This window comes from Diadema setosum, chromosome 16 (assembly GCF_964275005.1).
Source record: "Diadema setosum chromosome 16, eeDiaSeto1, whole genome shotgun sequence".
NCBI classification, from domain to species: domain Eukaryota; kingdom Metazoa; phylum Echinodermata; class Echinoidea; order Diadematoida; family Diadematidae; genus Diadema; species Diadema setosum.
The window spans coordinates 25,780,659-25,793,533 of record NC_092700.1 but is presented as its reverse complement, the minus strand read 5'-3'; the positions used below and the strand labels follow the sequence as shown (position 1 = coordinate 25,793,533).

General features: G+C 37.0%; 1 protein-coding gene across 3 annotated transcripts in view; it reads left to right on the top strand.

The window, feature by feature from the left end:
- Positions 1-3,265: 3,265 nt before the first annotated feature.
- Positions 3,266-12,875, top strand: part of LOC140239923 (uncharacterized) — a 23,133-nt gene continuing 13,523 nt past the window's right edge. The window contains exons 1-3 of one of the 3 annotated variants that reach the window (XM_072319739.1): positions 3,295-3,401; positions 6,744-6,856; positions 8,960-9,083. In XM_072319739.1, the coding sequence (XP_072175840.1) occupies positions 6,842-6,856; positions 8,960-9,083 (139 nt within the window). In that variant the 5' untranslated portion in view covers positions 3,295-3,401; positions 6,744-6,841. Of the gene's footprint in view, positions 3,402-6,743; positions 6,857-8,763; positions 8,846-8,959; positions 9,084-12,875 lie in introns of those variants that run through there. The other 2 variants (XM_072319740.1, XM_072319741.1) reach the window with 2 other exon arrangements.

Genomic DNA, 12,875 nt, shown 5'->3' with positions numbered 1-12,875 from the left:
ATCACAATTTAAGGTATGATGACGTCATCAAATTTCATAACCATGACATGGACTCAAAAGGCAAATGTTCAAAGTACAACATATCTGAATTTGGGATAATATTGAGCTTAAACAACAGAGATACGAGCAAATGAATGTCAGAAACAGTACCTCAAAAAATTAATTCCACTTTTTTGATTTCAGATGATGATATGATGACGTCATAATGTATTTAGGGAAATATTGATACTTGAAACGTTATTTTCAATTCATATGCTTTTGTAATATGCAATAAAAACATAGGGTCACCTGACGTTTTAAAGAGCTATGGCGAAATAAACAAAGACATGTTTTTCGCTATATTTCCACATAGACGCGCACACGAAATTTCAACTTTGACGCCAGCGCATTCCTTTGTTATAGGTCGAAATTGATCGGAAATCAATGGATACTGTTACCTAATGTATCAGGAATCCAAATCTGTCAAAAAATGTGCATTTTCATGTTGCTTACGCGCACTGTGCGCGGAAATGCGCGGACGGACGCGAACGCGCGGAACGCTTAAAATTGTCTGAAACTTCGAGATTTCCCATTGGGAAGTCGTTTTGAGCCTTTTAAAAGTTTGACGCGCGCTAATGCGCGCGTAATGATGTCCTAGGTAATTAGCATTAAAAAGTAAGAGCGTGACCTGAACTTTATGTTCAATGAAAATGATACAGAAATGACCTTTAGTTATGAAGTTATGATCGATCATGTAACATGGTCCGAAAATCACAAAATGGCGCCTAGATGACGTCATAGATATGTTACTGTCATGAAAACCTTATTGTGGCTAGATGTTGTCATGAGACATGTTGACTGAAAATGTCATGTTATTCCGTCATGTCAATGTTGAGATATTCACGACACAAAATGTGCCAGAAAGAAAGAAGAATAAAAAGAAAGAAAGGAAGATTTTGACAAACACAATAGGTGATACGCTGAAAGCGTATCACCTAAATAGGCCTGTTAAGGCCGTGTCACACCTTCGCGGGCAAGCCTTGCGTGCGACTTGCAAAGAACAATTTTGACTACCCGGAGGTCCCCGTAGATGATCCGCACATGACAGTATACCTAGCATGTACATTGTATCTCAACCGTAGTCGCCCGGAGGTGCGCACGCATAATTATTATTATTATTATTATTATTATTATTTTTTTTTTTTTTTACCCGCAACCGTGTTTAGGCCCTGTCACACCTTTCCGGGCAGCGAATATTTTTCGGGCACATCACTGGGTTGCCGTACAAGGAGAGAGGAAGTTGTTGCTTGTAGATTGAGATTTGGTGTGGCAAGATTAAATCACTATGTACAGTGTATATTATTGGCAAACATCCGACGGGAATGTGTGCCACATGTATGGTTCGAGAAACTGTAGAGCATTATTTATTACATTGTGATATGTTTGAAGATGAGAGGAAGTTGATGAAAAAAGAAGTTAATCAGAAAGAGTTAAACATATATGTTTTATTACAACCACGCAATTTACATATCGTTTTAAAATACCTAAAAAGGACAAATAGATTCAGATTGCTGTAGACCCTGTGTCTTTTTTTCTTTTTTTTCCTTCTCACATAGTTTTCTAGGTTTGTTTTTGTTGCTGTATTTAAAGCAAACTAACACTGTTGATAAATTCACTTTAATTAAGCTCCAAATGAAAGTGCTTACAGTATGAGAAATTGATTATTACAGTTTGAGAAATTGATTATTATTCAAATTGTTTCTAAAAATTTTTGATATCTTTGCGCCCCCCCCCCCCGCATGCTCTCCATGTATATGGGTGGCCTAGGCCTTTGTGCTGAGAAGCCTGCTAAATGTACAAAGCTGGGTTGGCAAGATTATACCATTAGACAGCGGTTGGCAGGTTGAGTGGACCAGTGCAAAGGACATTTTTTTTATGTTTATCTTATATATATTTTGAAAAATATTTTGTTTATGATATGTGCGAAAAAAAAATTAACGTGGTGTCTAAAAATAAAATAATGAATATTGTTTTCCGTGAAATATTGGAGTTTTGTATGCAACGCCAAAAATTATAACAACAACAACAACAACAACAACAACAACAACAACAACAACAACAACTGGACGGACTCGAACTCGGTCCTCCGATTGGGAGTCGGGAGTCTTATCCACTATGCCACAGCGCCCCCATTCATGGGTGTTGTGATTTTTTCACCATTTCCCCCCTTTTTTATTCTAGCCTCGGATTGCCAATAATAAGACTTGACCTGTGGCTATTTCTTAACTTTTCCATGTTTATAAAACACACACACACACACACACACACGCGCGCGCGCAAACATCATTTTCTTTGTTCAGGTAAACTAGTAATTTAATTTAGACATTGAAGGAATGTACATTCACATAAAAGTATATAGAAATTTATTAAAAGTTAATTGTCTTTTTCCATAATAATTATCCAGTCGTTGAAATTATTGTCTGCTATTTATAAAGCTTGCCCCACCCGAGTGGCCCGACAAATTAAGCCTGTACACATAAGACCTATATAATTATAGCTAAATTCAGGGTCCGGTTTATGTTAGGAAACATCACGTAACTTTATCAATTTGAAACTTCGATCATTAAATATGCATTACACTTTAGTTGATGCAAAGTTCATTTGAAAAGAATTTGAGAACTTGTTAATGTTATTTTAAATTTGGAGTATGAATTAGAGCAGTCACTATACGAGCGAGTTATAATTGGACAAAATGTGTGAGAGGTCGAACTGCGACGAAACGCCGTAATGAAAGATATTTTTTATTTACACAAATCACATTAAGGTTTTTGAAGACTCGAAATATCAGTTTTAATTACTACCGGTAATGACAGTACACCTCCCCCAATCATGACTACTGTGGCGGATCGGTTAGGGAGGGCGCACCGCGGGCGCCCCTCCCCCTTTAATTTCCAAAGCGAAACTACAAACGGCAGCTTTTGGAATGTAAAATGTCGAAATTTTCAAGCTCGCTCGCTCCCCTCGCTCGCTCCCCTCTCTCGCGTTTAATCACTATGCAATTTTCCTGATGTTGCTGCCGGTAATTTGTCGTTTCACATCGTCATTCTATAATCAATGTAAGGAAAACTAAGAAATATGCATATCTGCGCATCCGATCCCTCGATTGCCAGTGGACATGTGGAGGAAAGCGCGAGAAGCATGCACGTAGTACGTCCCCTTGCGCAAACTGGACGAACATGACTGTGTTGTAACTGTATGCATACAGTGTATCATACTGCGGCTGCATCGACAAAGCCACGTGGGGGACATCTGCAGCCACCACCATTGCAGTTAGTTTCATCTCTACTCCCAAGTTCACTGTTGCCATCACATCAAGGAGGGAATCCCAGTAGGCCTACCGGTAATCATTGAAATCTTTCTGGGTAAGTCTTGCTACATCTAGTGAGGCATCGAGTCTCTCCACATCGGAGAATACCTGACCGCCTAAAGACTGAGGTGCGACAATTGTTGCGTTAGCTACCAGTATTTAATAGTGGAGACATTGGCAGTGAATTTCAGGCCGAATGGAAGGCCTACGCCAAAAGTTACAAAACTATAACTTACTTCAAACCGAGCTACATGGTAGTGTAGGGTGAATTGGGGGTGCTTGTTACTGAACGTTCAACCGTGGCCAGAGACTCCAACCCAAAGCACCTTCTGATTTGGAGATTCTCCCGCCTGAAACCCCTAGCAAACGGCCGGGAGACTCCAAGTTGATGTGTGCGAAGCGCAAAGTTTCTAGGGTTCTAGATGCTCTCTGGTGCTATCTAAGGCTTATTTTTTTTCAACATACAATAGCAATAAGTAAGAAATCCTTTTCAACGGGAGACACAGAACCAGGGCGGGAGAAATTAAATCTCAAACGGGAAAACGGGAGATTTTGCAAAAATGGGTTTTCGGCGGGATGCATGTCTCCCGTCGATAACGGGAGAGTTGGAGTCTCTGCTGCAGCTCTCTTCAGAATTTACACACGTTTTAACCCTATCAAGCCCAAGCTATTTTGTCCCCTGCCAGGCCCCGGGGGGGGGGGGGGGGCGCACATTGTGCCCCCATATAACTTCTTTATTATATGATGTATGACAGTCATATTTGGCACATGGATAGAGCAACTCGTACTCTACATGACCCAACATTTGAAATTTCTCAAGGTCATCCACTGAGGGCGCTATTTACCAATATATATAAAGAAATACATAGGAAATATGCTAAAATCATGTTTTTTTTCTGTTTATTTCTTTATCCCCAGTATATACCTTTTTTCTTTTTTTAATATCAATCATTTTCATATTTACCATTAAGGAAAAGCCAGTCATCCTTCACTGTTTGTTATGGTTGAAATTTCTCAAGGTCAACACATGGGGGCGCTATTCATTATAATATAAAGAAATGTATAAAACCTATATATGATGTATTGCTTGGAATGAAGACATAGGCCTATATTGGTATCGCATCCAAAATATTGTAATTTTGAGTTTGCAGATTGATAATATGATAAACAAATGATATTACAGGCACAGCTTGTGTGAAAATAACCCAAAATAAAAGGGTAGTCTTTGGAAAATGCTATATTTTCAATTATTTTTTATTATATCTATATTGTTTGCTGCCTATGTCATATAGAAAATAAAGGAAATAACAAGAAAACCATTTCAGGGTAATTCACAACCATAATTCCTTCACCCTTTGGTTCTTCAACAAATTACAGCCAAGAAAACCCCCATTTCATCCATTATTATACTGTTAACTGAAATTGGAACAGAAAATCATGCAAAATCTGACAAACATGGTTGTCAGTTTATGGTTGCCATGGCAACCAGCAATATCAGACATAGCTAGATTATACATCAAATTGTGCGCAATAAGATTTTAGGAAAAGTCACCAAATTTGGTTAAAATCAGGTAAAGGGTGTAGGAGCGGCAAACGAAAAATATGGTGGGGGGGGGGGCACAATGTGCTCCCCTTGGGCTTTATAGGGTTAGGCCCTATATTAATGCATCTTGTCAGTTTTGTTCTACTTAGGCACACAGCTGTTTTTACTAGGTTTTTTTTTTTTTTTTTTTTTTGGGGGGGGGGGATTTAAACTCGGTTTCTAATTTAATACCTTGCATAGAATTCTAAATTTAAAATCTGAATCCCCATGCCAACTAACGTTGGCAACTAATACGTTGGCAACTAAGGTTGGGCCTAAAATTGTCCCTGTACTGGAGTGTACTGTAAGGATATCCAAAGCCTTTTGAATTTTACTTCACTTGTTGATGTGCGTGGATTACAATGGCTGAGTTGCTCGTTAGAACTGTTTTTGTGGCTACGAAACGTTAGTACAAAGTGTACTTAGTAGGACTAGGAGTTCTAGGAAAATTGTAATGTCTGTTAATTCCGAGTCACTAGGCCCTAGGAGGTCTAACGTTAGGTCGAGGACCTAGTGACTGTCAAGATAATTAATTTACACTGCCTTTACTGATGTTATTGCTATTATTAGTTACAAAATGTATTTGTGTAGGATGTTTTACATTGTATACAAATTAATGGACCCAGAGTTGCGTAGTCGTACTAGATCTCTTTTGATCAGTGTTGATGAATTGCAATAGGCCTACATTACATTGCATGTAACGTTCGGAATGAACTGGTTGTCTCATTGCAAAAGATTTGACATTTTAGTTAGATTTGACAGTCCACTGAGTGACTGATATCTAGTAGACTATTAAACACCACTACGGTAGTGGTGTTAGTCTATTCTGAAGTATAGGGTCTATTCAAGTGAAAGAGTGTTTGTTTTGATAGAAGCAAAGGAGAGACATTAAAAGTATTTTTACTAAAAATGTTAACACTGTATCTGATAGTTTCTAATGTACCGTAAGACTGTTTTAAACTGCTGTTATTATGCAACTGTATTGAGTAATAAATTGTAAATTTTAGAACATTTTATCCAGCTACAGTTATGATTACATGTAGCAGGTTTACACATTTCTGTCACCTTAAAACACTTGAGACCTTTTTGCATTCCTTGAATGCCCCACATTTACCTAGAGCCATTTACACATTTCAGTTCAGTGACTGGTAATATGAATTTCATAAGCTTAATTTTCTTTCAAGGTTTATAAATTACCGGTATATATGCATTTGACTTTTTAACAAGGTTGACCACAAGTCCTTTTGCAGTGCTCAGTGTTTGCACATGTATGTTCAATAGGATATAAGATTATTATGCCCATGATTATACATAGTACAGTACAAGAACTTGTAAACCATATTCACCTGAAGGGTAATGCAAAAGCAAAATATGCAATCCATTTAATTTGTAACCATTTAAATTGGTATTTGTAAGATTTAATTTTGAGGAAACGTTTTACTTCTTAAAATTCACATGGACAGTAGATGAGAGTATGATAAAAGAAAATTACATGGACAGTGGATGTGAGTATGATACTGATAGAAAGACTTACATGGACAGTGGATGTGAGTATGATTACAAAATTTACACGGACAGTGGATGTGAGTATGATCATCTGTAAGCAACAGTTGGGTTTTGTATTGTTTGGAGCACCTTCATTTACCGCCAGAAATAAGCAAATTTACAGTAATGCATGTTCTGTAAATATTTAAGTGTTGCATCTTTTTCATAAATTTATAACATTTCACAGCTCTATTTAATGAAGAGAACTGTACAATTTTGTATGATTTTGCAATAAATTCAATTACGACTATTGATTTCCATATCTTACAGGATAATAAGCTCCTTAATACTGGTGAGGGAAGATTTCAATACTCTTCCACATTCACCTACTGCATTTAGAGGGACACAATCATCTGATACCAGTCAGTATGAGTGCCTATGGTGTAAGTAACATTCTTTCCTTTTCTCACCCTCTGAAACATAAAGGTAGGACTACTGACTCAGATGGCTTCTGTCCAGTGTTCATTGCTGCCCTTGAAAATCTTAAAAGTCCAGTTTACTGTTGGGAGCTGTGACTTCAAAAATGTTCAAGATGTCACATTTAATGCATATAGTGTAGGTCTGTTGTATCACAAAACATTCTTCCATGTAAAATGTTCACAATAAAGCCTTAAATATAAGGAGATATATCAGCATTTTTAAAAATAAATCATAACTGTAGAGGCGGTTTAGTCTTGGTAACTATTATTCACATTTTGTGTATTTAACAATACTTACCATTGATTATACGGGTTAAAATTTTTACAGTAGTTGTTTTTATCCCTAATTCACATTCTTAAAACTATTTTAAAGCACTAATGCTGGGTGTTTGTTTCATCTGCAAATGCTAAATTATGTTTATGAAAGAGTCCTGTAGGAGAAATTAATCTTCATTTAACACATGTATCCTTTGTTTGGGGCAACTGTTCTGATAAAGAATACTGTCTGTAAGAGTAAGACTTTTTTTTCCAACAGTCACCCCTATTGTGGATAAAGTATTAATTATCCAGTCAGTGGCGCTGCCTCTGTTTGAAAATGAGTGGTTATTTTAGGTTCCCTGTTTGACTGTTTGGCTGCAATATTCTGTGACAATTTTGTTTGTAACATCAGGGTATGGAAATGACTTGACAATCACATTTTTGTCAAAAACATTTCATAGAGCCTCCATTTGAGGCTATGATACACTTGTTATGGCCTGAATTGTTCCATGAAGAGAATGATCAAGTTCAAGTTCAAAGGCTCCTCTTGGCAAACTGAAAGCTTGTCTGAATTTCGCATGACATAGCAACGACTAATGCAAACTGAGTTTCCAAGTGAAATGGTTCAAGGAAGGAGGACATAGGTTCAGAAGCAGCACTTCCAGGCAGGAATCGGATCTTTTAAAACAGTAGACACAGTCTCCGCTTTCACTGCTAAATGCTATGATTAATATGATATGAACAGTTTCATGGCTCACATTAACAGCATACGGTAGACAAGATGCATTAAGTCCATTGAATTGGAGCACTGATAGCACACTCTTTTTCTACTTCAATTGGTTCTGTTCTCCTTTCAAGGTACAGTAGATATACTGGAACAACCCAACTTCCACATGACAAAAATCGTGACATTGTTTTTCAAACTACCAATCAAGTGGAGTGGCAGCAGAAACAAACTCCAGAAATCTCTAGACTTCCCCACTAGCTGCCTCCTCTTTCACTGACTCCCTGCTGTCCTCTACCACTACCAAGAAGCTTCCAGAAGCAGACTTACTTCACATCAAATCCAGATATCCCTTTGCTTCAACAAACTGTCAACACTATTGTATCACAAATGTATGCACACAGCTATGCTAGTATATCCCAACATCCACAGTTTCCACACAGGAACTGGAATTTCTCTGTGCTGATGTACATTTCAGTACACAGGCATAACACCTGTCTACAGTGAACATGCCAAATTCTTATACACACTCAGACATGGTTCAATATGCATCCATATCAGACAAGATGGTGTGCAGGAATTATGTACAACCGAAGAGGCCAACCTGGACACATTCCAAGAGTGCCAAACCTGCCACTACACACACAACACTCATCAACACCACTAAACATAAATCAAGTATAGACCAATTTGGTGTGGGTACTGTTTTTTTCGATGGTAATTTCTAGCTGGGGGCTTCAAGTATGCGTATCCACGTTCAAACAAAAAATCATTCATGCGCTGACATAAACACACCTGGCTCATTGCATAACCCCGTGAATTACTCTTGTTCTTCTTTGGAAGCCCCCCAGTTGCCCAGTATAATATGGCCGCCATACAAGGGATGTAAGTGACTGCTCTGAAGTTGGATTCATAAATTGAAAAGTGTTTTTTTTTTCTTATTGATATATTTTTTAAGTACCCTGGTACAGGTAAATCGAATGGCTGTTCACTCTGACCGGACAGAAGAAACTTCCATAAATGTGTATTATGAAGCTAGTCAACTGGTCAGCTGTAAATTGGCATTTAATTGTCTTGGCATGCAGAATACCAGCCAGGGACCGTCTGCAATGGAATGGAACTCTGAAGACATCTATCATCTCCTTGAAGAAAACTATCGACTTCGGAGGGATTTGGGCAATTTGAAGAAGAGACTCAAATGGGCACTAGGTAATTGTATTCATCTCTTTATTCTTATAATAGAGAAAGATACTGAATTGATTTTGAAAGATAGAGAGTGTAATTTGGCATATGACGATTATTAATATTTCATTTTACGAATAGGTAAAAATAATGAGGACAAGATGTAAATGTTGCTTTTATGGTGTTGGTAGTCCAGACTAGATTAATTGAGGACGGGTTGATTTTGCTTCGACATGCATTTCCCCATAGACACTTGCCAGAGTATTCTCGCGACTCGTCCTCAACTGATTAATTAGTACCTGTTGGTGAAATATCATGGAACTCCTATGGAAACATCTGCATTTAAATGAGAATTTAAAATCAGAATCTACATCCAAGAGCTTTGCTGAAATGAAATAAAAGAAACAAGACAAACATGTCCTTGTCAAAAGTAAGTTTAAACAAAAAATTTAGCATATAATGTTCATGTACTTATTCCTTGTATTGATGAGTGTATGTTTTTAAAGAGAGATGTGAGACAAGACAGCTCATAATCCTAAAAAGGCCAGGGGTGGGGGGCTTGAATCCACCCCCCTCGACTTTTTTCGTGACTACTCCGCCGCGCGAATTTTCTTTGACTGTGCCGTTTGCTGACTTTTTACTTTCGGGTCTCGCGCCTCTTTTTGACACCATTTTCACGAAAATTGCACATACCATTACGATGCTGCACGACCTTTTATGTATTCCTGACTTACGGAAAATGGCTCAAAAACGTGGTTTTGTGTATAAAGTCTATGCAAATGGGGTTTTCTCTTCTTATTCATAAAGGTATTATTTTCACTTTCATAGGCTGAAACTAATTAATTTTAGAACAATTATGCTTGAAATAGGTTCTGTCATAAATTTTGGGAAAAAATAAAACAAAAGATCAAAAACAGAAATACATACGAAATTCATAAAACAATAAAATACATCAGAAATTGGCTTTGATCCAGATTTTTTGTTTTGTTTTAAGGACATCATTTGAAATGCTGCAAAGAATGTTATCATTAAAAATTAGGATTCGAGGAGCTTTACTGTCTGATTAAGAGCAAAATTTATGATTTTTTTTTAATGATATGCATATATTAGTATAATTAATAGTTATGAGGAAAATTTCCATTTCTTTTTGTATAGTTTGGTAGATTGCGCCACAGGTAATGCATGTGCCAATTTTCGTGGCGATTGCGCGATTGACAGCCGAGATCTTGGGTGCGGGGTGTTGTAATTGATGAATTATCACATAACCTCTGGAATATTTACATGTATTCGTCTTTTTCCCTTTAGCAAAATTTGGAGGAAAAAATATGTCAGAGGAACCCACTGTAATTTAATAAAGTGAATTTAATCATCCCCGTCAGTCCCACATATACATTTAAAATGACTGTTTGAAGATCTCACAAAATTATGAAAAGAGAAAATGAAATTTACTGAATTTGAAAAACCTTTATGATTTCTGAACATCTACGGCATTAGTTGATACCTCAATTACAGATGAAGACAAATCTAAAGGCACATTTCTTTCATTGATCTTTTTGTCATGTCCTCCTAACTGCGGAATTGCCCATAGAGAAGAAGGAAGAGGGTTGCGTACTTGGAAAGCAATCCACTGGAATTTCAAGGTTGAATTGTCACATACACTGTACGTTTACCAACCTGAAGTAAATATTAATGCAGTAGATTTTACATTAAATTTAGGAAAATGTGGGAGAAGATTTCCTTTGGTGAGTTATACAAATGAAGAAGTAATTACTAATCAATAAAGAATACATAGTCAGGTTGGTAAATTGACTCTTTTCTGTGTGTCTTGTGTTTGAATCTGATGGGTTTTTGTCAAAAAAGAAACAATTGAATGCCATTTTTTTATTTTTCAGTTTGAATGAAAGGATCAGATTGAAAAGATGCTAAATAGAGAAACAGTCAATACACAGAACTTGCATTCTTGATAGCAATCATCCCTATTTCATAATGACTTGAACCCCTACATTTATGCCTCCACCACGAAGTGGTGCAGGAGGCATGATGTTTTCATGTTGTCCGTCCTTCCGTCTGTCCATCCGTAATGAGTTTTGTGGACAGCGTATTAAAAAGCCTTTTGAGTTATCCTGACAAAGCTTGGCATGTACATTATGTACTAGGTGTTTCAAAAAACATTTCCCACTTTTGATTCTTAATAATTCATAAACTATATATCAGATAACACTGTCATTGATATGAGTAATAGCTGAATAGTGTACAATTTGGTTGGAGGTAGTTTGAATATGAAAGCATAAATCAATTTCATGAAATCCATGATTAATTTCACAGTTAGGTTCCAGATTTTGCTCTATTTTCAACCCTCTGTACAAAATTTCACTTTGCACAAGGGTCAATGGGTGTGTATGGGAGTGTGTGGTTAACACCCTGACAATGGTTCTAAACAATGGTTAGGGTTTGAATGCTTCATTACTTATTCATGAGAAATTCCACTATCACAATTAGTCTTTATTCAGCCTCTGGCAGTATCTGTGTAAAGTCAAACGCCTGCCGATACTGTCATTGGGTCTCGACAGTGCTCTCCCTACTTCTGAAAAACGAAATTACAATGAATACCTTCTGTTCTATCGTAAATATGGTGACAGGAAGCAAAGAAAATCAATTAGAGTATACGCTTGTGTAAATGGAGCCTTAAATAAATCTACTGTGAAACATATCGCCCCAATGATAAATGCTGCTGAACTCTTTACCAAAAATGATTTCTTTTTATCAAAAAGCGAAAAATTTGTCAGATTGTTTAATTAGTAGACGGTTGTATTAAAATGAGGAACTTAAGATCATTTATGCTTATTTATATCCCAAATTTAGTGATATGTGAAGCAAAAATTGAAAATGATCACCAGCTGGAATGGAATGTGGTGCTTGCAAGCACATGGAAACATGTGCTTCCTTTTTCCATGTGCATGCATTTTACCCTTTACCGTGCATGAATCCAGACTAGCAGTGCCCAGGGCATTCCACATGAATTATTGATTGAGCGTTCATGAGCCTGGGAGCTCCAGACTGACGCCTAGTCAACAGGTGGTTCAGGCATGTCCATTGTTCAGGGCCATTGTCTGCACACACTCACATACACATCATTGGTTCCTGTGCAAGGTTCAATTTTTGTACAGAGGGTTAGAATTTGACCACAATCTGAAACCTTACTTCAAAATCAATCTTAGATTTAATGAACCTGATTTATGCTTTCACATTCAAATCACCTCCAACCAAATTGTACACTATTCAGCTATTATTCATATCAATGACAGTTTTATCGGATGAATAGTTTTTGAACTATTAATGATCAAAAGTGGGAAATGTTTTTTGAAACACCTAGTATATGGTGTATTAGGGTTTGAAGTTGTGCCTATCAACCTTTGAGTGCACCTGCTCAAGGTCAGATGTCAAAAGGTCAAGGTCAAATACTCGAAATTTCACTATTTCCCCCATATCTATGCAATGCCGCAAGATTTTTTTTTGAAACTTAGTGTATATATGTACTGCCCAATTAAGATTCTGTGATGAAAGTTGAAGGTCATAGGGTCAAAGGTCAAAAGGTCAAGTAAAATGTTAAGATTTCACTTTCTTCTCAATATCTTGGAATCGGTTCAAGGTATCTTTGTGGAACAAAGTATATATTATGCATGTACTGACTGGCAGTGATTATAAAGGGAATTTTGGGTTCATGGGGTCAAAGGTCAAGGGCAACACTTCAAAAGTTTACTATTTTCCTCATATTTATGCAGTGCCTGCAGGATTATTTTTTTTTTTAACTTGGTATAT